This window comes from Rhodotorula toruloides, assembly GCF_000320785.1.
Source record: "Rhodotorula toruloides NP11 unplaced genomic scaffold Scaffold32, whole genome shotgun sequence".
In the NCBI taxonomy this organism is placed as follows: domain Eukaryota; kingdom Fungi; phylum Basidiomycota; class Microbotryomycetes; order Sporidiobolales; family Sporidiobolaceae; genus Rhodotorula; species Rhodotorula toruloides.
The window spans coordinates 39,190-63,285 of NW_015622992.1; the positions used below are offsets into that span (position 1 = coordinate 39,190).

The 24,096-nt window shown below is 61.8% G+C and overlaps 9 protein-coding genes across 9 annotated transcripts; 6 read left to right on the forward strand and 3 right to left on the reverse strand.

Annotated features, from left to right (window-relative positions):
• Window positions 1-150: 150 nt before the first annotated feature.
• RHTO_05357 (actin cortical patch SUR7/pH-response regulator PalI family protein) lies at window positions 151-1,488 on the reverse strand (the record flags this gene model as incomplete). Its single annotated transcript, XM_016419019.1, has 9 exons — window positions 151-192; window positions 261-323; window positions 389-615; window positions 678-786; window positions 853-924; window positions 1,005-1,037; window positions 1,100-1,181; window positions 1,306-1,335; window positions 1,418-1,488. The coding sequence occupies 9 exons, from the start codon at window positions 1,486-1,488 to the stop codon at window positions 151-153; spliced, it is 729 nt and encodes a 242-aa protein (XP_016270104.1).
• Window positions 1,489-1,770: 282 nt separating this feature from the next.
• RHTO_05358 (BRCT domain containing protein) lies at window positions 1,771-3,492 on the forward strand (the record flags this gene model as incomplete). Its single annotated transcript, XM_016419020.1, has 5 exons — window positions 1,771-2,154; window positions 2,278-2,419; window positions 2,485-2,545; window positions 2,611-2,800; window positions 2,863-3,492. The coding sequence occupies 5 exons, from the start codon at window positions 1,771-1,773 to the stop codon at window positions 3,490-3,492; spliced, it is 1,407 nt and encodes a 468-aa protein (XP_016270105.1).
• Window positions 3,493-3,853: 361 nt separating this feature from the next.
• Window positions 3,854-7,572, forward strand: RHTO_05359 (serine/threonine protein kinase Ckk4; the record flags this gene model as incomplete). Its single annotated transcript, XM_016419021.1, has 7 exons — window positions 3,854-4,271; window positions 4,328-4,565; window positions 4,626-4,734; window positions 4,796-4,987; window positions 5,046-5,261; window positions 5,318-5,520; window positions 5,577-7,572. The coding sequence occupies 7 exons, from the start codon at window positions 3,854-3,856 to the stop codon at window positions 7,570-7,572; spliced, it is 3,372 nt and encodes a 1,123-aa protein (XP_016270106.1).
• A 361-nt stretch (window positions 7,573-7,933) lies between these two features.
• Window positions 7,934-10,610, reverse strand: RHTO_05360 (serine/threonine protein kinase; the record flags this gene model as incomplete). The annotated part of the gene is made up of 9 exons (XM_016419022.1): window positions 7,934-8,161; window positions 8,270-8,423; window positions 8,536-8,691; window positions 8,775-8,974; window positions 9,055-9,153; window positions 9,266-9,415; window positions 9,476-9,583; window positions 9,676-9,992; window positions 10,070-10,610. 9 exons carry the CDS (start codon window positions 10,608-10,610, stop codon window positions 7,934-7,936), a joined length of 1,953 nt encoding a protein of 650 aa, XP_016270107.1.
• Window positions 10,611-11,030: 420 nt separating this feature from the next.
• Window positions 11,031-12,163, forward strand: RHTO_05361 (kinetochore protein Spc25; the record flags this gene model as incomplete). The annotated part of the gene is made up of 3 exons (XM_016419023.1): window positions 11,031-11,598; window positions 11,660-11,764; window positions 11,847-12,163. The coding sequence occupies 3 exons, from the start codon at window positions 11,031-11,033 to the stop codon at window positions 12,161-12,163; spliced, it is 990 nt and encodes a 329-aa protein (XP_016270108.1).
• Window positions 12,164-12,437: 274 nt separating this feature from the next.
• Window positions 12,438-14,042, reverse strand: RHTO_05362 (uncharacterized protein; the record flags this gene model as incomplete). The annotated part of the gene is made up of 10 exons (XM_016419024.1): window positions 12,438-12,514; window positions 12,571-12,685; window positions 12,763-12,899; window positions 12,956-12,981; window positions 13,039-13,094; window positions 13,153-13,294; window positions 13,350-13,397; window positions 13,457-13,581; window positions 13,649-13,744; window positions 13,803-14,042. 10 exons carry the CDS (start codon window positions 14,040-14,042, stop codon window positions 12,438-12,440), a joined length of 1,062 nt encoding a protein of 353 aa, XP_016270109.1.
• Window positions 14,043-14,254: 212 nt separating this feature from the next.
• Window positions 14,255-17,775, forward strand: RHTO_05363 (late secretory pathway protein AVL9 family protein; the record flags this gene model as incomplete). The annotated part of the gene is made up of 10 exons (XM_016419025.1): window positions 14,255-14,875; window positions 14,939-15,109; window positions 15,167-15,419; window positions 15,477-15,556; window positions 15,610-15,685; window positions 15,740-15,882; window positions 15,950-16,078; window positions 16,133-16,415; window positions 16,471-16,594; window positions 16,650-17,775. The coding sequence occupies 10 exons, from the start codon at window positions 14,255-14,257 to the stop codon at window positions 17,773-17,775; spliced, it is 3,006 nt and encodes a 1,001-aa protein (XP_016270110.1).
• Window positions 17,776-18,276: 501 nt separating this feature from the next.
• Window positions 18,277-20,700, forward strand: RHTO_05364 (asparagine synthase (glutamine-hydrolyzing); the record flags this gene model as incomplete). The annotated part of the gene is made up of 6 exons (XM_016419026.1): window positions 18,277-18,532; window positions 18,596-18,774; window positions 18,835-19,158; window positions 19,216-19,287; window positions 19,341-19,964; window positions 20,020-20,700. The coding sequence occupies 6 exons, from the start codon at window positions 18,277-18,279 to the stop codon at window positions 20,698-20,700; spliced, it is 2,136 nt and encodes a 711-aa protein (XP_016270111.1).
• Window positions 20,701-21,010: 310 nt separating this feature from the next.
• RHTO_05365 (signal transducer) lies at window positions 21,011-23,982 on the forward strand (the record flags this gene model as incomplete). The annotated part of the gene is made up of 2 exons (XM_016419027.1): window positions 21,011-23,407; window positions 23,464-23,982. 2 exons carry the CDS (start codon window positions 21,011-21,013, stop codon window positions 23,980-23,982), a joined length of 2,916 nt encoding a protein of 971 aa, XP_016270112.1.
• Between the last annotated feature and the right edge of the window lie 114 nt (window positions 23,983-24,096).

Sequence of the window (24,096 nt, forward strand, 5' to 3'; positions counted from 1 at the left end):
GTAAGGAGGCTGTGTGGTGTTGGTGAGGCGAGTGTCTGCAAGCGAGCGAGCGAAGAGGGGAAACGAGGAGGGGAAGAAAGTCCGTAGATCGAGCCGAGTCGAGGGGCGCGAGCGAATAGCTGAGGAGATGGTGGAAGGGTTCGGGACGGATTAGAGGTCGACGTATTCGTGCTGAGTCGTCGCGCGGAGGAGCTGTTCGTGTTCCCAACAAGTTAGTCACGTCTGTGCAGGCTGCGTAGGGAAAGGCAGGAGGGACGCACGACGCTCAGGAGTGCGGGGATCATGACGATCGCGCAGGGGAGGGTGAACCACTGGACGTTGCCCTGCGAGATCCCAAGAGGGCCATTAGGAATCACATTCTTCACACGAGGATCAAACGGGCGCTCACCAAACTAGCCGTGATCCCATCCGCGGCATTGTTCAACCTATTCTTCGCCGGCAGCGCCACCGCAATCTCGATGCAAAACGCGACGAGCGTGACGACGAACGAGATGAGTGCGAGGATGATGGTGACGATGCCGGATTTTTGGAGCGCGAAGAGGCGCGAGTTTTCGGAGCCGAGGTGTTTGGGGGAGAGGATGAGCGAGGCGACGCAGAGGCAGGTGAGGATGGTTGCTGTGGAACCAGATGTCAGTCTCGATGTGCTTCTAGCGGGAAAGGGAAGAGCGGCTGCGCACCGATAACGTGAACCCAGTAAGTCGAGGTTGCGCCAGATCCGAGGACAAAGATGCGGTCCGTCGACGCCGCATTGAGACCGAGGATCGTGTTGTCGTCTGCGACGGTGGGCTGCGAGACGGGATGATGCAGATGAGCAGATGGAAAGGAGCGAAGCGGATGAGAGGAGGGACGCACGAACTGGTTGATGCCGTTCGCAGTGTTGTTCGGGACGTAGTAGTAGTCGTAGCCCGAGTAGTGGCTAGTGCACTGCGCACAATCAAGAACGCTCGTCAGCCAGGCCCGCATCATCGCGGAACATGATCGGGCGAAGGTCGAGGGGAACGCACGAAAGTCGACGGTCCGTTGATGCCGGTCGCATTCTGCAGCACTCGACCCGTCAGCCGTTCGTCCTGTCTGTGAATGCAGTCCCAAAATGACGGACCCGGTAGCTGGTGCAGGCACCCCATGCTCCGAGCTTGATGGTCGTGTTGAGCGCCTTGCCCTGTACGATGTAGAAGTTTTGCCTGTGTGCGGGATCTAGTGGTGTCAGACTGTGTCCCAATCGAGCAGCCCTGGCGTGCGAGGTAATTGCACGCGCGGGCAGGAGCAACAGGGTCGCGTATGGCTGAGCGAGGAGTCGGCGCGCACCAGTAGGGCTCGGAGAAGTTGGACACGAGGCTGCGCGGTGTCCAGGGAGTGTAGCGAGGGTGTCAGTGCGTGTCCGAGGTGCGCACTGAGAGATGAGAGGGAGTTGGCTCACAGGAGGGCGGCGGCGAGGAGCATCGGGCCCCAGAAGGAGGGGACGCGCGGCGAGGTGTTGAGGCGGAGCATGGCTGGGCTTGGTCGAGCGAGTCTGGCTGGCACAAGCGAGTGAGCGCGACTGGAAGAACAGAACGCGACGGAGGCGAGGGAGTGAGCGTGACGAGGACAACTCTGTCACAACGCATCAGAGTGCTTACTGAACAGATACAAGCTATACAGTACAGTCTCGCTGGATTATTAGGCACCCTTGTGGATTTACTCGAGCGAGCGAGTTGACTTCTGCCCGCCTTGACATCGCTCTCGCTCTCGACGCGCTCGCATGCTCTGACCACACGCTCACAGGGACCCGCCATGGACGCTTACCTGACTGCGACAAAGCCATCATCCGCGTCGAGCTTGCGCGCAAAGTCCGCAAAGCCCGCTGCCAGCTCTCCGCGACCCTCGTCCTCCTCATCCAACCGACCGACTTTCCCGTCCACCTCAGCAGCCAGGGCGCACACCGTGGAGTCGTACCCCTCGCGAAGAGACCGCTCGACCTCGGTCAACCCAGCGAAAGGCAAAAAGCGCCTCTACGGCTCGCTCACCGACGCGCCAAAACCCTCGTCCTCCTCGACCACCCTCAACCTCGTCCAGGGCGGCTTGCGCGAGGCCAACAAGGCCATCATCAACACGTTAGGCAAGGAAGATAACCCTATCACGAACAGTACGGCGTATTCGAGGTCGTTGCATGTCTCGGTGCGTTCGTCTTTCGCCCTTCAGCTCAAACTACTTGCGCTTGTATGCCCCGCTCTGCGCGGTTGGACGTAGCATGCAAGTGCGGGCGTGGTAGAAACGATCTGACGCCTTCGCTTACCGCAGAGCTGCGCAACAGGCCATCAAAGCGGCGGCGGACCAGGTCGAAAATGGTCCCTCCACCGAAACGCCAAGCTCCGCCTCCAAGCCGCCTCAGCAGAGTCGCAGACGCTCAAGGGTGTCGTGGCTTATATCAGCGGGTACACGGGTGCGTTCGGTCGCTTGTACGGAGGCTGGGAGAGGAAGCTGACTGAGAGGGGGTTGGAACCGCAGGAAAGGACATCACGAATACGCAGCTGAAGGAGCTCGTTGAGCGTCAAGGCGGGCAGTTCGTGTGCGTCCCTCTAGTCGCTCCCTCCCTCCTTACAGCCCGCCTAACCCGCCTCCCCTCTTCGCAAGCACGATGGCCTCTGCGCGCTGCACCCACATCTTCATCACGCAGAACCTGTCCGGAAAAAAGGCGCAACACTACCTCGAAGCACGGAGGAAGAACGGGACCAAGTTAGTCACGCCCGAGTGGGCGATCGAGTGTGCGAAGAGGGGGAGGAGGGTCGGGGAGGCCAAGTTTGCGGCGCCGGTTTATAACGAGGTGCGCTGCGTGTTCTTCACCAAGGTGAGAGTCGGTTGGCTGATGCCGCCAGCTCGACGCAGCAACAAGAGTCGACGTACACTATCTTTGCAAGCGATTCGGGAGCGTCCTCGTCCGCCGCGCCGCCATCTCCCCAACCCACGAGCTCCGTCCCTCCCAAAGCCACCAACGCCCTCCTCTCCGCCCTACCCATCGCAACCACCTCCACCTCCGCCTCTCCCCTCTCTCCCCGCTCCAAGCTCCCGCTTCCCCCCTCCCGTCCTACCACCTCCCCAAAAACAGCCACCTCCCTCCTCCTCTCCCAACTCTCGCACTCCAAGCTCCTTCGATCTCCGCGTTCGCCGTCCCTCTCGCCCGGTAAGAAGCGGAGGAGGGGACATGTGGCGGGGTGGGAGACTTGGAAGATGAGTCCGGAAACGGAGAGGAGGGTGAGGGGGAGTGTGGGTAAGGGCGTGAAGAGTGGTACTGGCGACGGAGGGAAGGGGAAGGGGAAGGGGAAGAAGGAGAGGGAGGAGGAGGTGCTTGTGTTGGGAAGTTCGGATGTTGAGGGTGAGGAAGTGGCTCCTCCTTCGTCATCGTCGCGCGAGCTGAGGCCGAGGAAGGACCTGACGTACGAAGAGGAGGAGGAGGAAGGAGACGACGGAGAGGAGCTGGACGAGTGGGGTATGCCGCCGAGTGCGCAGATGCGGTGAAGCATTAGGAGGAGAGATGCACTGGACTTTGCTTGGTTCGGACGGTTGCCAGCCCTTTCTTGTTGCTCTTTGTTGTTGCAATCAGTACATGCTTTGCTGCAGACTATAGTTCGCAGTCCTTTTCAGCGTTGTAAGGTGAGCGGACTTGGATTTCAACCTCGTTTGTCGCCGTCAAACCGCTTCGCAGGCTGACCGGACACCTTGGGCGCTCCCTACAGCTCCTGCGAAAGCTCCAGCAGCATCGTCGCTGCCCCTCGACGAGGCGGCCCGACCGCCCATCTCGGGACTCCTCTCTCTTCCTCCTTCATCACCTTCCTCTCCTCACACCACGCTCGTTCCGGACTGCTACAGGCTTACACGAATGCCCCGCTCGCTCGCAGTGGCGCTCGACTTGCGCCCACTCTCGCCTGTCCCGTCCCCGACACTGGGGAGGGCCAGGTCGGGGGAGGGTTCTTCGCGCCTCGCACCCGTCGTCGCTCCCGCCCCTGGACTGAGCGACGAGAGTTTCTCTGATACCGCGGAGGATGGAATGCACGAGCGCACGAGGCCGGACGGACAGCAAGTCGACCCCCTTCCTCCTTCTGCCTCGACCGCAACTTTCACCGAAGACGACTGGTTCCGCTTCCCCCGTCCGACGAAGGACATGGCTCGTCGCTCCTTACCTCTCGTGGACAATGTTGGGCGGAGGGAGAGGGCAGGAGCGAGGAGGGACGGGGAAAGGGACTTCAAGGTTGTTGGTGAATGGAGGGTCGGGGAGAGTCTGGGAAAGGGATCGAGCGGTGCGTTCCGCGTTCGATACAGCGAGTGGAATCCAGCTGACATGGCTGTTCCGCAGGTCAAGTGCGGCTTTGCCGGAATATGAGGACGGGCGAGTTTGCCGCGATCAAGAAGGTCGCTCGCTTGCCTCCCGACCACCGCGTACGTCTCGCACCTTCTCCTCTGACAGCCCCGCTCATCTATTCCCTCTGGCAGCATGCGAACGACCTGTTGCGCGAAGTCACGGCAATGAAGATTGTCTCGCACCACCCGCACATCCTCGAACTCCTCGACGTCTTCGAGACCGATACCCACCAGTTCGTCCTTCCGTTCTTCAAAACGAACCTCGAGACCTGTTTGATGTGAGCGTGTCGCAGCTACCTCGTCATGGAGTACTGCCCGGACGGCGAGCTCTTCCACTACTTGCACGAGCACGTCCTCGCGCCTTTCCAGGTGCAGCATGTCTTCGGCCAGCTCCTCAGCGCGGTGCGTCGGTCACTTCTACTTGTAACGGTCTGTGAGCTGACGGGCGTTGCGCTTCACACAGCTCGTCCACCTCGCCCGCTTCCGCCTCTGCCACCGCGACATCAAGCTCGAGAATATCCTCATTCGCTCGGATGTCGACGGCGACCTGCACGTCAAGCTCATCGACTTCGGCATGGTTGCGTATCAGGGTGAAGGCGAGCTGTTGACCGAAAGTTGCGGAAGTCCGCACTATGCTGCGCCTGAGGTCATCATCGTGCGTCTCGCTTTCTTCCTCTGCTCTCCTGCGCAGCTCACGCTTGCTATACTCGCAGGGAAACGCATACGACGGCTTTCTCGCCGACGTCTGGTCAGCCGGCGTTGTCCTCTTCGCCCTCCTCACTCGCTCCCTCCCCTTCGATGCCGACAACGTCCCGACCGTGCTCGACAAAGTCAAGAAGGGTGAGTACGAGCTGCCCAAGTTCGTCGATGGGCCTGCGGGCGACCTCGTAAATCGTTGCTTGACGGTCACGCCCAGCGAGCGGATCACGGTGAGTTCGCAGCTTTCGTTTTGAAGAGCGACTCGCTCATTCTTCCTCTTCTGCAGCTTCCCGGCATTGTTGCACACCGCTATTTCTCCATCCTGCCGTCCGCGTCCATCCCGCGCGCCGTTCCCTCGCTTCACCCGTCCGCCGTGCCTTTCGTCCCCTATCACGCCTACGAACAAGACGCGCTCGAGCCTGATATTCTTGAGAACCTCGGGATGCTCATCAAGACTGGCCAGCTCGACAACCTGGTCCGCAGCAATGAGTACGTTCCGGCTCAACGTGCGCAAAAGGACAATCTGCTAATTTCGTTGCCCGCAGAGGCGAAGCTCGACTGTTCTACTCCATCCTCCTCGCCTTCAATCAGCCACACCTCGCTGTCACGCCCAACGCCTCGTCATTGCCATTCTTGCTCGGCGACCGACCGCTGTTCACTCCTTCCAACACCGAGGCTTCGCCTTCAACCCGTCGCTCGCTTTCCGCCCCCGACTCGTTCTACCAAGGCGCCCCCTCAATCATCAACGTCGACGCGACTGCCTTCACTAAAGTTTCGTCGCCTTCGACGAGGTCTTTGCAGGCGACATCGACGCTCTCCCGCGAGCACGACGGGCCGCGCAACTCCTGGGGCCGGATCAACCGCGAATACGTCTTTCCGCCGCCGCCCAAGCCTGAGGGACCTGTCGATACGCCAGCGCCGCCTGAAAATGAGGAGCTAGTCATCGCTGTCACCTCGGCACCACCGCAAATCGAGTCCTTCGCGGTGCAGCCGCTTCCCTTTTCGCCGCTCGACCCGACTTTCGGTACGCGTCGACCGCCTCTCTCGCGCCGTCTGTCGCCAGACTCGTCGCACTCGGGCGAGACGCAGTCGATGCCCTGCACGCCGGCAGTCATTCCGCCCGACCCAGCTTTCCTCTCCGCCTCGTCCGCTGCGCCAGCTACTCTCGATGCCGCTGCGCCAACGACGAATGTCGTCCGTCCTCGGATCTCGATGCATCAACGCCTTCGCAGCATCTTCACCGGCCAGCAAAGCCAGCGTGCTTCACTTCTCGGTCCACCGGCCCGACTTGCGAAGGTCGAGCAGGAGAACAAGACTCGTCCGCCTGCTGTCCCCGCTCACCAGGCCCACGCCACACGACGCTCGCTGCAGATCACTGCGCAGTCTATCCCGCCGACGGAACCGACTTCAGCAGCTATCAAGCCGACAGACGCCTCCCCGACCAGCCCGCCCGCCCCATCGCCTTCCCGGCGTTCCAGCATGCTCAAGCGTTCGAGCGCCTACACTTCCTTCGCGAGGGCGCTGAACGGCAGACCAGCCAAGTCGCCACCGATCTCGCCAGAGCTGCGCGAGTTTGGCGAGTTGCTCGCTCGCGGCGCTCCCAGCTCCGCCGTTCCTCCCCATCCCGCGAGCGGTCCGGTCGACATCCCGTTGATCTTCTCTCGACCCATTGAGATGGACCCGCCGCGTACGCGCCGACCTCTTGGCGACATTACGAACGTCAAGCCGACTGACTCCGCAGCGACTCGCATACTCCGCAAGGCTTCGTCGAACTTGCTGGGTCGAGGCAAGCCGCCGCGCACTTCTGTTATCGAGCCCCGAGCCGCTGAGCAGGATCGCCCTCGTCCTCCCTCCGCCGTCCCGACGCTCCTGGTCGACTCGGTCGAAGCTGCAGACCCGGAGCACCCGCTTGCCATCCTCTCGTCGCTCGAGCAGTACCCGTTCCGCACCGCTTCCGGCTCGACGGCGTCGCGGCACTCGACTGGCGCCGGCGGTTGGCGTCGCACCTCCCTCAGCATCCGCGTTCCGACCTACTCGACAGCGCCGACAAGCATCCTTTCGCCTCGCGGTCCGCGCATCGATGGCGAAGACTACGAGCTCGACACACCAAGGCGCGACAGCTTCACTTCCGCCATGTCCCGCCCTTTGATGCTCGACGCCGGGACTGCCAGGACAAGCTGGGCACCCCCCTCGTCGTCCGCCTCGCACCGCTCTCTCCGTCGCAAGCAGCGTGACCTCGAGATTGAGCTCAAGAAGGCCGAGCTGGAGAATCGCATCCTCCGCGCCGAACTCGAGGCCAAGGACGGCGAGCTCGACGTCCTCCGCAGGCGCGAGAAGAGCCTCTCGCTTTGCATCGAGAGCGGGAACGAGGTTGTCAGGGAATTGAGTGCGGAGAAGGAGGAGCTCGAAGAGGAGATCCGCAGGTTGAGCTTCGACTCGAGGAGGAGAACAGCGAGTTCGTTCGGAGACCTCGGTCGCGAGGCTCAGGAGGACTGGCTCGGCGCATCCCGTCACCTCTTCGCCGACGAGGACACCGCTTGAGCCTTGTATATCTATCACGATTTGCTCGCTTGTGCCCGCATCCCTAGATTTGTCGTTGTATCGCTCCCTCGCTTTGCGCGTCTCTCCTGCAATTCTCGCATCATCGCCGTTTGCTATCGTGCGCAGTGGGCGAAAGAATGAACGGCTGGAGATGCAGTACAGGAGAGAGATGGGGAAACTGCGGAAACGAGCGAGCTGGAGAACGAGGTGGATGTACAACGAACGGGGTGAAGTGTCTGTCAAAGGGTGCTGATGATGTGAATGAACGAATGTGGCGCAGTATTAGGCGTCGAGGCGGTGGTTATACAGCGAAAGAGCGAACGGGGGGATGGCGATGGGCGAACAGGCGAAACGACTCGCCTCAGAAAAGCGTGTAGAGCGACTCCTCCTCTTCCTCCTGCAACTTCTGCTTCTCCCGTTGCTCCTTCTCGCGCAGCAAGCGGTCCTCCTTCTTCTTGGCCTTGAAGGTGAAGCCGACCCAGACGCCGCGCGCGAGTTTGGCATCGAGTGCGCGCTCGGCGACGGCGTCGACGTGTCGCTGCTTCTCGCGCACTTCGGCGTACTTGGCCATGTCTGCTTCCGAGGAGAACTGCGAGGGAGGACGAAATGGTCAGCGCAACATCGCGGTCTCCAAGGAGGAAGCCCGGCTGGGAAGCCCGAAGCTCCAAACGTTCCGCGTCGATGGCGCTGAACTCACGTCGTCGAAATAGCCTGCGTCGATCTCCGAGTCAAGCGCAGGGATGAACGGCGCCTTGCGCTCGCGAAGGTTTGGCCAGTCGACGCCGCGGAAGAACGGGTGCGTCTTGACCTGGTCGAGAGTCGACATGCGGCGGTCCTTGTGCGTGATGAGCCTGCACCAGGGGAGTATCGCGTGAGCGGATTCTGCCGCGACTCGAAGAGGCTGTCCTTCTTGGGGAGAAGGCAAAGCCTCAATGATACCTGCCGTTCGAATCGGCCACGCACCTAGTGATCGCATCCCACCCTTCGTCGCTGAGGTTGAAGATCCGGTCTTCGGGGCGCTCGTAGTGTGGGCGGCGGAGGACACGCTGCCAGTTCTTGAGGTTGGTCCAGGTCTCTTCGGCTGTCGCGCCTGAGAAGGGAGGGAACCCGGCGAGGAACCTGTGCGTCGTGGACGCGTCCAGTGAGTCACTTCGGGACCCAAACGGACGAGCTGGAAAAAGACAGGAAGAGACCCGACGCACTCGAACAAGATGCACCCCAAGCTCCAGTAATCGACGCTGTACGAATAGCTCTGACCCCTCAGCGTTTCGATAGCCATGTAGTCCGGCGATCCGACGACCGAGTCGGCATAGCGCGCGTCGGCCATTCGGATGCTCTTGTAGATCGACTTCATCTCCAGCGTTGAGCGGAAGACGAGAGGCGAGTCGGCGACTTCGTCGAGCTGGGCACGCCTCGAACGATCATCAGTACAGAGCAAGCTTTTGCTTGGTGCGATAGGCGATTCGGAGCGGGGAGACACACCTTGTGCTTGAGATGCTCGATCTTGCCCGGGTTGAGCGCACCCGCGGCGAGTCCAAAGTCCGTCAGCTTGATGTGGCCGGTCGTGTCGATGAGGAAGTTCTATTCGCGGCAAAGACGAGTGCGTCAGACTCTCGCCACGACACAGCGGTACCAGCACGATTCGCCCTTCGTTGCCGGCCCACAAGTACGATGTCCGCGCTGTGAGACGCACCTCAGGCTTCAAGTCCCGGTGAATGTAGCCGAGCTTGTGCAGCTCGTTGACGGCCGTGAACATCTCCGCAATGTAGAAGCGCGCGTGTTCCTCCTTGAGGACGCCCGAGTTGTTGAGGAGAGTGCGGAAGTCGCCGCCGGCGATGAAGTCCTGCGCGGCCGCCGAACATCAGCACACAAAGGAGGGTGAATATGAGAGCGTGGGACGTACCATGGCGAGGAAGACGTGTTCGGGGTCCTGGAAAGCGTAGAGGAGGCGGACGAGCCAGGGTGACGAGGTTGAGGCGAGGATGTCGCGCTCGACGAGGACGTGTCGAATCTGTGCACATGGCCAGAAACCCCCAGGTGAGCCCACTGATCCCGGAAACAGAACTGAGGAAGACCAAGGTCTGGTCGTCGTGGCCAACGCACCTCGTCCATCTTTGCCAGCGTCCGCTTCTTCATCTTCTTCAGCGCGACCACCTGATTCGTCTCCTTGTGCCTCGCGAGATACACCTCTCCATACCCGCCCTGCCCAACCTGCGTCACGACATGGAACATATCCACCTTGAGTTTGGTCCGCCGCTTGCGAAGGAGGACGCGCTCGCGGCATGTGTAGCTTGTCCATTCGGAGGAGACCTCGGCGGGTGTGAGGGAGGGGCGGGAGGAGATGGAGGATTGGAAGGAGGCGAGACGGGATTTGCGCGAGGAGACGTAGGTGAGGAGGTCGAAGTAGTGGTCGTAGAAGACTGTGAGTCACGGCGTGCCGGAGGATCCGTCAGGTCTGTGATAGCGAGCGACAGAACGGGAACGATGCAAAACGCACACAGCTGGGCGACATCCGCCTTCCGCTTGACCTCGGGCGAGTTGAGCTTGAGCTTCTCCCACTCCTTGAAGCCCTGACCCTTCCGCCAGCTCAGGACGCCCGTTGCGTTGCCCATTGTAACGTCCCCTGCTCCACCTCGCGAGGCATAGTGTGCCGGCGCCGTTCCCTGCGAAGCAAGCAGCTGGACCATTGTCGGTTCCGCCTGCTGCGACTGTTGCGCTCGTGCGTTCCCACCGAGTGGACGGGTGTAGTGATTGACGGTGGCTGTTGCGGTGGTCTTTGTCGGCGAAGGAGGAAGGGGGCGGTGGTGAGGCGGGGTGTAAGTGGGTGCGGGCGAAGGGTGCAATGCTTCGACGCGGGGCATGGCGGGCAGGTGTTTCGCTGGGTCGACGTAGGCGTGCGAGTGCGGGATCGTGAAGGGGTTCTCCTTGTTCGGCCCTGCGTGAGCGGCGAGTGACGAGGGTGCGTGCGGAGCGAGGACAGGAGGGGGAGGAGGGAGACGCGAGTTGTACCCGCTCGAGTGGAGAGGGGTGTGCGCCATTCCTGGAGATCTGGAGAACGCTGTCAAGCCTCCGCCAAGGTCAGGTGAGCGGTCGTCAGGCGAGTCGAAGTGGGTGGGGATGTTGAGCGATCCACACAACGACGCCGGGCGCTTCGTAGGCGGGTCGGGCGTGCTTGCGCTAGTGAACAGAGTCTAATAGAGCTGTGTAGCCTGCAGACGAGTCCCACGAGCGAGTGTGAGAGTGAGGAAGGCGACTGACCATGGCGCTCCTCGACGCGCGAGTCCCTCAACATCGACCTCATCGCTCGCTCGCGCTCAACACCGCTGAAGGCCTGCTTGCACACGTTCAGTCGACTGCTACAGAGCTGTACTTCCACCCAGTCCAACTCCCATCGCCTGGCGTGCCCTCCTCCCGACTCTCTCCTCATCAGTCCGCACTCCCTCGACCCGTCTACCGCCATGAGCACAGCACACGCACCCCGGCACTCTGCTCTGCCGACAACACCACGCTCGTCGTACTCGGTCAACGGCACACCGCGCTCCGCAGCGCGCCGCATCCTCACATCCGGCACACCCTCGCTCCGCCAGTCTCTCCATTCCGCATCAGCCGCAGCTTCGACCTCGGCCGCCCCTCTCCAGCCCCTCCCACCCATTGTATCGCGCACGTACGCAGAGAAGAGCTATGCCGAGGACGACGACCTGCGCGAGTTGATCGCCGCAGACCGTTCAGCCGTCGACGACGCCGTCTCACTCATGAGTTCATCCCTCGAGACGTACAAGACTGCGCTCCTCGAGTCACTCGAGGAGATTGGCGCCGAACGCAAGAGGCTCGAGAAGATGACGCGCGAGTTGGGAGACGCGGCGAGGGAGATGGTCAAGACTGTGCAGCGCGAGAAGGAGGAGATGGACAAGGCGAGGGAGCTCGAGAGTGAGGTTCAGACGCGCGGGAGGAGCCTGGGGATCCAGGTCGAGACGGCGCAGGCAGAGGTCCGCGAGATCCAGTCGAAGCTCGAGGCTCGGCGAGACCGTACGTCCCTCCCTTTCTCCACCATCTCGTCACTCACGTTGACGCGAAGTACCTCTCGCAGTCAAGGCGAAGCAACGGGCAGCCTTTGCGAAGCAGATCAATCGCAACTCGGTCGAGCTCAGCTTCTTCGAGGAGAAACTCGGGCTGCGGATCCGCGGCAAAGCCCGTGCGTCCGCGCGTTCCCTCCTCCCGGCTATTCAGCGCTCTTATACAGGATGCTGATAGAGCCTACTGCGCGGATGCCACAGGCGACGTCGTCTCGTTCAAGTTCCACAACATTGACCCCGCCTCCTTCCCGCGCACCTTCTCCTTCGACCTGGACGCCTCCACCCCAACCTACTCCCTTCCCTCCCTCTCGCCGCCCTCGTTCCTCCCTCAAACCGTCACCCAACCGCTGCTCGACAAGCTCAACTCGTCGAGGGACTTGTATGCGTTCGTGAAGAGCATGAGGGGCGCTTTCGTGGATGAGGTTGGGCTTGAGAAGAGGAGTTGGGCTAGTGAGGCTGAGAGGGAGAAGGAGAGGAGGAAGGCGAGGGAGAGGAGGGAGAGGGAGGAAGGGGTGTGAGTCGCGCGGCCGAGACGGGGTCGTAAGCTGTTGTTCTCGTCTTGCCTCCGGATACGTGTGTCTAGATATGCCTGTCGTAATGCCAGTACCCTCACGAGTCTCGCGAAGTCACTAAGAGCGAACGCCAAGAACGGCCGACTCGCTACAAAATGAGGAGACGGCTACTCTGTCGAAGGGACCGAATGCAATGCAGGGTATGCGAACCAGGAGAATGCGATAAGAACAAGATGCAAAGCCGTCATGCAAATCCATGAACGAGGAGGAAAGGGCGGGTTCAGTCCCAGGGTAAGGAGCCTGGGAAAAGCGTGTTGTGCGCCGGGCAGTACTCGAGTAGTCGTGCGAGCTCGGGCGCTGTAGGAGAGCGGTCAGTCAGCTGCAGAGAGAATGTGTGAAGCGAGCGGACGCACCCGAAGAGTGATACCCGTGGAATCGTCGGTAAGGGTTGCGTTTCCGTCGCTTTGCGAGGAGGCTGCCGTGACAGCCATACATGTCGCGGAGGAAAGGTTCTAATCCGTACTTGCGCTGTGCGTATGCCCCCTTCCACAGATCAGCTTCGTCGCCCAGAACAGGTACAACTGAACGAGCGACGGCGAACGCACCTCTCCCTCGTAATCTCCCTGTACATCCCCCTCATTGTCTATGCCGATATACTTGAACGCGCTTGCCGGCCAGCGGACTGCAGCGCGGTGGACGTCTTCGTATCGTCGCCGCTTCATGCCGTAGCCGACCACGGTGACTGCACGAGAGGCTCGTCAGCAGGCTCTCGGGATATTGTAGCGGAAGGAGACGTACTGTAGGTTGGGTAGTGACCGGTGAACCTGCTCGAACCAGCGTCAGCAACTCGACGAGGTACTGTAACAGCAAGGCTGACGCACTCCTTGAACCGCGCAATCGAGAACAACACATTCTCCATCGAATCCATGGCGAAATCCTACTCAGGTCGACGTCAGTAGACGCGCTCTAGACAGAGCCACTCGGAAGCCACGCACCTCCGTCGTGACCCGCTCAAACTCGCCCGCATTTTTATGCCGCTGCTCCTCGTTCATGAACTGCTCGTAGATGTTGCCGAGCTTGGCTAGTCGTGCGTAGGAGAGGCCTTCTGTGAGGTCGGAATTTGGGCGGGTTTGGCCGCTGTCGAAGGAGGCGAGGTTAGGTGGCGTCTTGGTAAAGAGCGGGGCTTGCGCACCCTGAATAAATAAGCAGCGCCTCCGGATCTCGCACTGCCACTTCAGCTCTGCGAGCGGGAGAAGCGGTGAGCTAAGGGCGGAAGACGAGAAATGCTAGGCAACGCACCCTTTCGCAATGTGCTTGAGGTAAGTCCGCACTGATCCGCCTCGCTGCATCGGCTCGAGTATCCAATCCTTGTCTTCCGTCGCATGGGAAGCGTCGCAGCCTTGCCAGATAGCGTGACCTGGCACCTGCAGACGGAGAAAGCGCGAGAGGTCAGCCGTCGGTTCTGAAGAAGAAGCAGTGACGGCAACGCACCATGACGAGATGCCTGAGAGACGCATGAGGAGACTGTAAAGTTGCCCGTATGGAAAGAGGGACGCGCTCGCTGTAATCTTCTGGCCGTCGAAAGACCTGGAGGGAAGAAGTCGCGGTCAGGACGTCTCGTTGAAGAGATACACAAGCGGCGCACCTCGTTCCCTAGCCACATCCGCACATTCAGCAACAAGCTGATACACGCCGTCCCAGCGAGGAGCAAGACGGCAAGATTCGTTGTCCTCGCCCGCTGGGTGAGGACGTCCCATCGCGCATCCCCTCCGAACGGGCCGAATCCCGCCTTGAGCACCGCACTCCTGAACGGTCGTCGGTTGCTACGCGTCGCAGAGGCGGGGTAGGGCAAGAGGCCGTCCTGCTGGGCGGGTGTCGCGGTCATTGAAGAGGCATCAAGCGGCGACCAGCTGCGGGTCCGCGAGTTGCGCTCAGCCAGTCAATGCGCTCCTCTCTGAGCGTCTCTAGCGGTCCACGCGGCGTCAGGAAGCAGAGGACTACAGTGTATGAGGGCAAGCCTCCCGATCGTCTTTCGGGAGGAGACAACTCGCTCGCTGTCGCCTCTTCCGCGCTCTTTGCTGCGCTGGTACTGCCAGAATGGCTGATGGAGAGCAGCGGACAGGCCCACCAACCGCTTCGTCCGCGTCCGAGCCCACGTCGACCTCATCATCGCCCACCCGCTCCTCGACGATCCCCTCTTCACTGAACACGGCGTCGCTAGAGCCAGAACACACACGGGACAGCGTGCAGATGCAGGATAAGGCTGCCAAGGTTCTGCTCGAGAACTTGCCCGACGACGACGACGAATTGCCGACGGTTCCAACTCTCCCACATCTCTCGGCGGGGAGCGAGGACTTGACGGGCGAGGGAGCGATGGGTGGGCAGGAGCATTATTCCGGAGTCGCCACGACCTTCCCTCCGAGCGCTCAGACGGAACAGCCAGTCGCCTCGACCTCGTCCGCCTTTCTCACCTCGACCCGCTCGCCAGTACCTTCGTCCAGCACGTCTTCGTCGGCTTCTCCTGCGGGCGTTGGCATGCGGAGGACGACGTCGTCGCAAGGGGCCACTATTGGAGCGAAAGTGTGGGGTGTCTGCCTCGTCGGGTTTGACCACACCCTGGGTCCAAACATCGAGTTCACCTACCCGGAAAACTTGCGGGACAATGCAGAGCTGCAGAAGCATCTGCCTTTCTTGGCGCTGCCAGATGGGGCTCATGCCGTGAGTCGACACGATTCTTGCGGGACCTCCAATCCGACTAACGATTCGTTTCTCATATCACAGCGAGACGAGGACTACTCCTACTTCCACCTCCTCCTCCCCTCCGTCGCCCCCTCTCAGACCATTTTCGGCATCTCCTGCAACCGCCAGATTCCCGCCGACCAGCTCATCAACAAGGGGAAGGAGGTCACGCGAAGCACAGTTCAGAAGGCCATTGTCGTTCTCGCTTCCAAGGTGAGTCTGCGGTTATTCTCCGTAGGAGTCGCAAGCTCTGACGTAAGCGCTGTGCAGCCCATCTTCGGCGCCCTCCGCGACAAGCTTGGCGTTGTCACCCGCTCCTTCTTTGCCCAGCGAGACTTCAACGACAAGTCGATCCTCGTCGACCTGTTCAAGAGCTTCGACTCTGCTCAGCTTGATGCGGCGAGGAAGGGGAAAGCGCGGAAGGAAGAAGGAGGCGCTGAAGGAGGCGAAGAGACGTCGGAGGTTCCTGAAAGTCCAACGGCGGCGGAACGAGCGGAGGAAGAAACGGGCGGCATGTACATGGGTGCGTCATACGTCCTTTGATTTCGTTGTTTCGATCGCGCTGACGAGCTTGCGCCAGGCACTTCGCTGCGGGAACTCGTACACCGCTTCCGCTTCAAGACGCTCATGCTCCTCAAGCTCCTTGTCCTGCAGCGGAGAGTGCGTGGTTGTTCTCTTCGAAGGAAATGCACCGCTGATTACTCCTCCTGCAGGTCATGTTCTACGCCGCACATACGCCCGTGGAGCAACTCTGCACCTTCCAGTACTCGCTCGTCACCCTCATCCCGGGTTCGTCCTCGCGCTGCTTCGGCTCAGCTCTCGCGCTGACTCGAATGAACGCAGCCCTCCTCACAAACCTACAAGATGCCGCCTCCCCCCTCCTTGACGAACGCGTCAAGCGACTAACGAAGCCTTCGAGCTTGCGGACGAGCGACAAGTACAGCCTCATCAAGTACCTTGGATTGCCTCTGAACGTCTTCGGCAAGGTGTGTACTATTGCGCTTCTTGGAGCTGCTCGGGGACATCACGCCGACATGCTCTCGCTACGAACAGGGCTCGTTCTTCCAGCCGTACCTTCCTCTCCAGCAGATCGACCTGCTCAAGACCAAGTCGTATCTCGTGGGCACGACAAACAGCATCTTCCAGCAGCAGCGCGACTGCTTCATCGATGTCATCGTCAACGTGCGTTCCTCGACGTTCCTCATCCGCTCCACCCGCTGACGAGCTGTCGAACAGATTGACTCGGCCACACTCGACGTCCTCAACCCGAAGCTCACGCCTCTCATCACCCTCACGGCAGCCGACCGCAAATGGATGGACGAGATCGTCACGCTCGTCGACCAGTCTTGGAACGCAGCCGACCCCTCCCGTCCGACAAGTCAAGGCTTCGTCGGCAGCGACGACTTCATCCGCGCCAAGTTCGAGGAATACGTCTGCTCATTGCTTGCCTGTGTCAAGTTTGGAGAGTTCTTGGCGAAGGAGAGGGGAGAGAGGGCCGAGATGCTGTTGTCGGCACCCGGTGCGTTCGGCGCTTCCTTTCTCGCTGCGCTGTAGGCTGACATTTGCTCCTGCAGAACTCGAATCGTACAATCCGGCGTCCTTTAACGAGGCTTTTTTGAATGCGTTCAAGCGGACGGCGGCGTACGAGTTGTGGGACCGAACGACCGACGAAGCAATCTTCGACCTAGTCGAGCCGAAGTGCGCAGCGTCCGCACAGCATTTGAGATGGTGAATTGACTCGCTCGCTTCGCAGACATCCTATGGAGGGCAAGACGAACCCGATCGAGGACGTCGGCATCCGGCTCGTCCACGGCCTGCACGACTCGCTCTCGGACGTCACGCTCCCCAACTTCTCCCAGCTCCCGGCCAACTTGCAGAACCTCAATCTCGCACCGCTGCCCATGAAGGCGAGGGAGCGGCTGAGCAAGGGCTGGTCGAGCGGAATGCAGGCGATGGAGGCCTTCCGGGAAGATTGGGCGAAGCGAGCGGCGGCGGCAGAGCAGGAGGGGGAGAAGGCTGCACCGGGCGAAGGCGGGACTGGTGCGCCTGACCCGCTCGCTCCGTCAGCTCAGCCTCCGCCGAGCCCTGGCGTCGGCCAGACTTTCTTCGCCGGCGTTGATGTCGCCAAGACGGGCGCAGCGACGCTCGCGACGGGTCTCGGCTCCTTCCTCGGCGCAGCAACGCGGAAGGCGAGCCTCTTCGGTGGTCCGCCCAGCTCGATAGCCGGATCGACGGACGTCTCGCCTGCACAGTCGGCCAGGACTTCCTTGAACCCTTCCGACCTGCCTCCCCCCTCTTCACCTAAGCCTCCTCCTACCACAACCGTCCACACTCCAGCTTCCCTCGCATCCTTCCTGCGCCCACTCTCGACCGCCGCAGCCGCGACCGTACCCACCTCGCCCGAACGCCCTCGCGAGCCGAAACTCACGCCTGCACCTACGACCTCCTCCGCCGACATGCCTTCTTCGCAGACAGCACGGAGCGGGTTTGGCGGCTTCTTCGGCGGCCTGCGCCGCACCCTCTCGCCTCTCCCCTCGCCCGCTTTCGGCGCCAGCTCGACACCCACCACGCCCAGTACAGGCGGAGTTTCTGGCTTCGGCACACCGCCTGTCACGAGCTTCCTCAGCGTCGGTGGTTGGGGAGGAAATGCGGTACCCAGCATGCCGAGTACGCCGGGAGGATCTGTCTCGAGTCTGCCGAGTCCCGCCTTGAGAGCGCGGGATATCGCGGGTGATCTTGGTGCGGATGGGAGTGACGGCGAGCATGGTGAGGATGGAGTGGGGCGGCAGGACCAGGCGTCGAGCGAGGCGGACGAAGCGCAGAAGGAGCGGGAGAAGGCCAGGAGGAAGCTCGAGGGTATCGCGGCGGAATCGCCTTAAGTTGGGCAGGGACTTGGGCTGTCGGAGGTGTTGAATGGTGTGTTGTACGTCGAGGACCGCTGTCGACTGTGCCAATCGCATTCGCATGCCCTTCCACACTTCTTCGAGGAGACTTTCGCTGCGAACGCGACCTCCTCGTGCCGCTTGGCTTGGACTTCATGCTACAGCCTATTCCGTCGCCTCGGCAGCCTTGCATTGACCGTCGCCGCTGACAACGCCTCCACCCCACCTCGAGGTCGTTTTTCGGATCCGCCGCTCCGCTTTCGACTTCACCTCGCCGACTCCTGGCAGCGTCAACGACGGCTGGCTCTGTGACCGCGCTCGCTCGCTTCTGCCGCGTAACCGCATCCCGCTCTTCCGCTCGCTGGGTCTTGTCGTGCCGGTCCAACCCCCACCTCGAAAAGCGTCGACTCAGTTCACACGACCTCGTGGGACAGTGGTGGACACGTCGGAGCGTCTGGAGTCCTGGTCTAAGGCCGCTCGAGCTGGGCAGCACCGGCAATGTGCGGCATCGCCTTCGCCATCCGGAGTTCGACATCTTACAGGGCGTCGGGGCTTCCTCCGGCAAATGTCGCGCTCGATGCGGGCTCGCCGGCTTCTACGGGGTCTGCAGGGTCGCCGGGAGGCATGGAGCTGGACTTGATCGACGAGGATGACCCCGAGTACGGGATCAAGTTGCCTGACGGGACGAAGCCGGCAAAGTACCTGGACGCGAACGAGACCTGGGAGCAGGTTGTCGACGCTGTCAAGGGCAGAGGTACGTACTGAAAGGGATCCGTTGCGCCGGATTGAGCGAGCTGCTGACATTCGCGTCTACCAGGTCCGGACGTCTCGAATACGCTCATCAAGCACGTCAAGGCTAGCAAGGCGTTCCACTTCGAGATGCGCTTCCACGCATCGGTACTGCATATGCGGGGCGACGTCGTCACGCCCCAGCCATTCGTCTCGAAGGACGGGGACGTCTTGCTCTGGAACGGCGAGATCTTTGACGGTCTGGAGGTTCGCCTGTTCCTTCTGCGCATTTTCGTTGACAAGGACTGACTTCGTTCGGGCTGGCAGGTCGGCGAGCACGAGAACGACGGCCAGAAGCTGTTTGACCGAATTCAAGCGTTTGGTCCCTCCAACTTCTTCGCCGCCATCCGCGACGTCGAAGGCCCCTACGCTTTCGTCTACTTCCAAGCGTCCAACTCTCGACTCTACTTCGGCCGCGACCCGCTCGGACGGCGATCTCTCCTCGTTCACGCCCCGACTCCCGCCTCGCCCTATCTCTTCCTCGTCTCGAATGCGCCCGGAGCCGACTTTCCGCTGCAGGAGTGGGAAGAGGTAAGCTGTGAAGCGGTACATTGCTATCATCTGCTGGATCTGAAGGGCAAGTCGTGGTCGGTGCGTTCGCGTTCTCCGCTTTCCGACTGCTCTGTCAAGCTTATCTCCCTCTCGCAGGTCGATGGACGACGTGGTCTCTCCTCGTACCCTCGCTATCCGAAGTCTATGGGCCTCTCGCAAGACATCCTCGTCAGTGCTGCCCTTCTCCTCGCGCTTCTCTCGCTCACGTCTAGCTACCGCAGGTCTATCCCTACGACCGTCTTAACTCCTCAGTGCCCGCTCCCGGCACCCTTCTCCCTATGACGCCTACCACACCCCCAGAACCCGTCTTCACCTCGCACCTCGCCCTCCTCGTCCAGTCCCTCCTCTCCGAACTCGAAACCGCCGTCCGCGCACGAGTCTCGACAGTCCCGCCGTTCCCTCCACCTCCTGACGCCCGCATCGCCGTCCTCTTCTCTGGCGGACTCGACTGCACCGTCGTCGCGCTCGTCCTCGACCGCGTTCTGCCGGAAGGCGAGGCGGTCGACCTTATCAATGTGGCTTTCGAGAATCCTCGTAAACTCAGGGCGAAGGAAGGTCTGAAGGGCAAGGCGAAGGCTACGATCTCGAACGACGATGCGATGGATGTTGACGATGCACGAGGGAATGGCGTGAAGTCAGAATCTCCAGCGGCGACTGCACGGGATCCGAAGATCTACGACGTCCCGGATCGCTTGACGGCTCGCAACGCCTGGGAGGAGCTCAAGCGCTTGCGGCCCAAACGGAGATGGAATCTCGTCGAGGTCGACGTGCCGTACCAGGAGATGCTGGCGCATCGGCAGACGGTTATCGACTTGATGCGGCCTCAAAACACCGTCATGGACCTCGTGCGTCTGCTTTGTACTCCAGAAGGAGACGCAGCTGACGCGTCTGCCTACACAGAGCATATCTATCGCCTTCTACTTCGCCGCACGAGGCGAAGGCCACCTCTCGCAATACTCTTCCTCCGATCCTTCGCCCTCCTCCAACCCGCCTCAGCCATATCACTCCCGCGCCCGAGTGCTCCTCACTGGACTCGGAGCCGACGAGCTCCTCGCAGGCTACGCTCGCCACCGTAAAGCCTTCGCACAACCCGTCGTCTCTACTCCTCCGCCTCCTCCGCCAAAAGCCACCTTCTCCGTCGCATCCTCGTCGTATTTCTCTTCCGCCAACTCGACATCCGCTGAGCCCACCACCTCAGAGAGTTTCTCGCCAGACCCCGTCAACTCACCCCAGAACTGGTCCGCCCTCATCGCCGAACTGCAACTCGACCTCGACCGCCTACCGACTCGCAACCTCGGCCGCGATGACCGCATCATCTCGATACACGGCAAGGAGGCGCGGTACCCCTTCCTCGCGGGCCATGTCGTCGCCTTTCTCGCTCGTCAGCCCGTCTGGTTCAAGGCCGACTTGCGGTTCTCGGAGGGCATCGGCGACAAGATGCTGCTGCGGTTGCTTGCAAAGAGGCTGGGTTTGAAGGAAGCTGCGGTGAGGAAGAAGAGGGCGATTCATTTCGGGGCGCAGACGGCGAAGATGGAGTTTGGTGACGGGCGACTGAAGGGGACGGATTTGTTGGCCGTATGAAACGTGGAACAGTGTTCTGCGGACCGTACAAATGCCCAGGAAGCAACGCGAGAGTTGTTGTCCTTCTCCGCATCGCCTCGTTCACGTCTCGCTTCCTCCTCCTCGTCGAATTCTCGCTTTCTTCGTCGCCCGCTGGCTTGTCACAGTCACAAGGTCTCTTGGGGCAATCTGACGTGCGCACCGCACTCCGCCAGCCGCCTCCCGTGGCGCTTGTCGCCTCATCACCGTCACTCAACCGACGAAACGTACGCCCTCGTCCTCACCTTGCTACGCCTTGCTGGCCGCACTGACTAGCGTGAAACAGATCAGGATGGCCTCGTCGAGCTCGTCTGGACCGGCCGGCACCTCAGCGGCGCCACCACCCCTTCCCCCGCCGACTCGCTCAACAGCCGTCACTCGCTCGATGTCCCGTCGCAGTCTCGCAGGCCCGCTCGACTCTTCCGCACTACCTTTGACTACGGCTTCGAGCGCGCGACGGATCCCGCCGGGCGACGGAGCGTCGACTTCGGCTGCCCTCCCTCGTGCTCGTTCAACTACTTCGCTCGCACAACTCGCCTCGACCCGTCCCACCGGCAAAGTGCTCGTCCCATCCACCCATGCGCCTGGTTCGATCCGGTCACGCCGAATCTTGGGCGAATCGTCGAACTGGGTCCCCTCAGCTTCGTCCTCTTCCTTGGGCGCCTCTACGTCGGCAGCGGCGAAGCCTAAGCCCCGCTCGAGGAGGCTCAGCACAGCCGAAGCAGGAAAGATGACGGGCATGGGCGTTGTCCGCGCCGGACCGGCGGTCATGGGCCATCCTCCGCGCCGGTCAACATCGACGCCTTCAGGTCTCTCGACGAGCGACGGAACGGGCGAGATTCTTGCGGGCGGATCGAACGACCCGTTCTCAACGGCATTCGTCAGGCCGACGTTCGACTTCGAGGTTTCGGGCGGGGCGAGAAAGGCGGAGGTTCAGCAGCCCGAGCCGCCAAAACGGGTCGTCAAGCCTCTTCCGAGCTCAAGCTCGGCCGGGACGGCGCGAACCGTGCATGGTCGACGACTTGCTACGCAGCTTGGCACGCTGGTGGAGGAGAAGGAGGACGTGGCGCCCGCTCGCGGGTCAGCGGCGAACGCGCTGCCGTTCGACCTGACCTCGCCGAGGAAGCAGCGGCCTGCATCGCCTACCAAGCCGTCCAGCTCAAAGAGTCGCCCTCTATCAATTTTCGACGATGCGACTGCTTCCGCGATGGACGTCGACCCCTTCCCTATCGCCTCTGCCGCCCCGACATCTGCCAACCTGCTTCCGATCCCTCCCTCATCACCTGTCCGCGGAGCTATCTCCCCGCGGTCGCTGACAGGCAAGAGCGCCTTCACGCGCAAGCTCGACGAAGTCGACTCCGACTCGGATGACGAGGACGACATCGACTTCTTGAGTCCGCGGAAGAAACGGGATGCGAAGAGGATCCATCTGGCTGAGCCGTCCCCTGTTGCGCCGCGCGTGCTGGAATTTGCCGTCGGCGCGAGCTCGAAGGCGTTGGAGCAGGTCGAGCAGAGCCAGACGAAGAGGCCGACTCTTCCTCGCAGTCCGCCGCCGAAGAAGCGCCTCCCTGCCCCTTCCGCCCCGATCGCTCCTGCGCCCTCCATCACTCGCACAGCTCCTCAGCCCTCGCGGACCATGTTATCGTCTGTTCCGATGCAGCGCACGGCAGGCCGGACGTTTGGGTTGCCGAACCTGACGGCGCCTGCGATTTCGGCACCGATGTCGAGGACTGTTGCAGCGCGGCCTCCGACAACGACGGCGGACGGAGGCGTCGGAGCTATTGACTCCGTGGTCAAGCCGCTCCCATCGACCGGCACTTCCCGTCCCTCCACCACGTCGGCAGCCGCGCCAAGCTTGACGGCTGCAGCAAGTCGCTTGCCTCGCCCGTCTAGGCCATCACTCGTCCACGATGCATCGGCCAAGATGGACGGCCGCCAACCTATCGCTTCCACGTCGACCGCTCCGCGTCCAGCTGTCGCCGCACCTTCCGCCCCTGCACCTGTCGCCTCGCCTGACGACTCAATCATGATCGACGACTCGTCCGCCTGCGCCTCTGCTGACTTGTCCACTGCGTCCGCCACCTCGACGACCTCGGTCAGGTCAGAAGAGACTGCTCGCCGACTCGCCAACCTGCAGAACATGCTCAGCAGGCTGCAGATGCCCAAACCGGCTGCTGGACCGGCGTCGAGGCGTATGAGCGATGGAGCAGTTGCGCTAGCGGATGTCGGGGAGGTCCCCCTGCCGCCGCCTTCGACGGGAGAGATCGGCTCGCGCACTGCGAGAAGGGCGTCGAGGGTCCCCCTCATCGCGCCTGTTCCCTCCTCATCGGCTCCGAACGTCCACATCGCGCCTCAACTACCGTCGACATCGATCAATCGCCGGCGAAGCAGCATCGCGCCGCCTCGCGCACCGTCGAGCGCTGCCAGCCTCGGCGACACCTCTTGCCTCTCCACCGCGTCTGCACCCGCTTCTTCCCGCCCTGCGACCGCTCGTCGACTTTCCGTATCGACCTCACTTCTGACCGCTGGCGGTTCGTCGTCTTTCTCGCTTGAAGGGTCGGCCCCGCACGCTGGTCAGCGCAAGGACAAGGCGTTGCAGGGCGTTGTCGCGTTCGTCGACGTCAGGACTGCGGAAGGAGACGATTCGGGCATGATCTTCGTCGACATGCTCAAAGGACTTGGCGCGAGGGTGAGTTGCCGGTCCGCTCAGTCTCCTTCATCTCGCTGATGGCTCCTTTCACTCAGGTCACGTCGCGTCCTTCGACGCTTACGACGCACATCATCTTCAAAGCCGGTCGCGCCTCGACAATCCAGTTCTACCGCTCCGCGAACCCCTCGCACCGCCCTCACCTCGTTGGCATCGCCTGGGTCGTCCGCTGCGCCGAGATCGGTGCTCGCGTCGACGAAGGGCCGTTCCGCGTCGAAGATGCTGTCGCGCCTGCGCCTGGGACTGGAAAGGAGAACGTCGACGTCGTCGCGGCTACCGCCCAGGCCGCACTCGGACTTGGCAAGCCCTCGACCGGCGCAGCGAGCGGTCCGCACAAGCGTCGCAAGTCGATGGAGCCGAAAGCGCTCGCGCAGCTCAACAACGCCAACTCGAGCATGTCGGCTGCGAGCGAGTCGGCCCTCAAGGCTTCGATCGCGGCGTCTATCGAGCGCGCGAGGCGGAAGAGTCTCGCGTTTGCACCCAAGGTCGGCAGTCCGCTCGCCAAGAGGGTGTATGTCTTGCCGGATGCGCCAGAGGAGGACGAGATGGACGAGTAGCCTTGAACTGGCTTGAGAACTGTCTTTTCCGACCCACACTCGTTCTGTACCCCGGATCCCTTCGCTGTTCATTTCGTTTTTCTATCAGTCACTCGCTTTGCATTGCAACGTTAT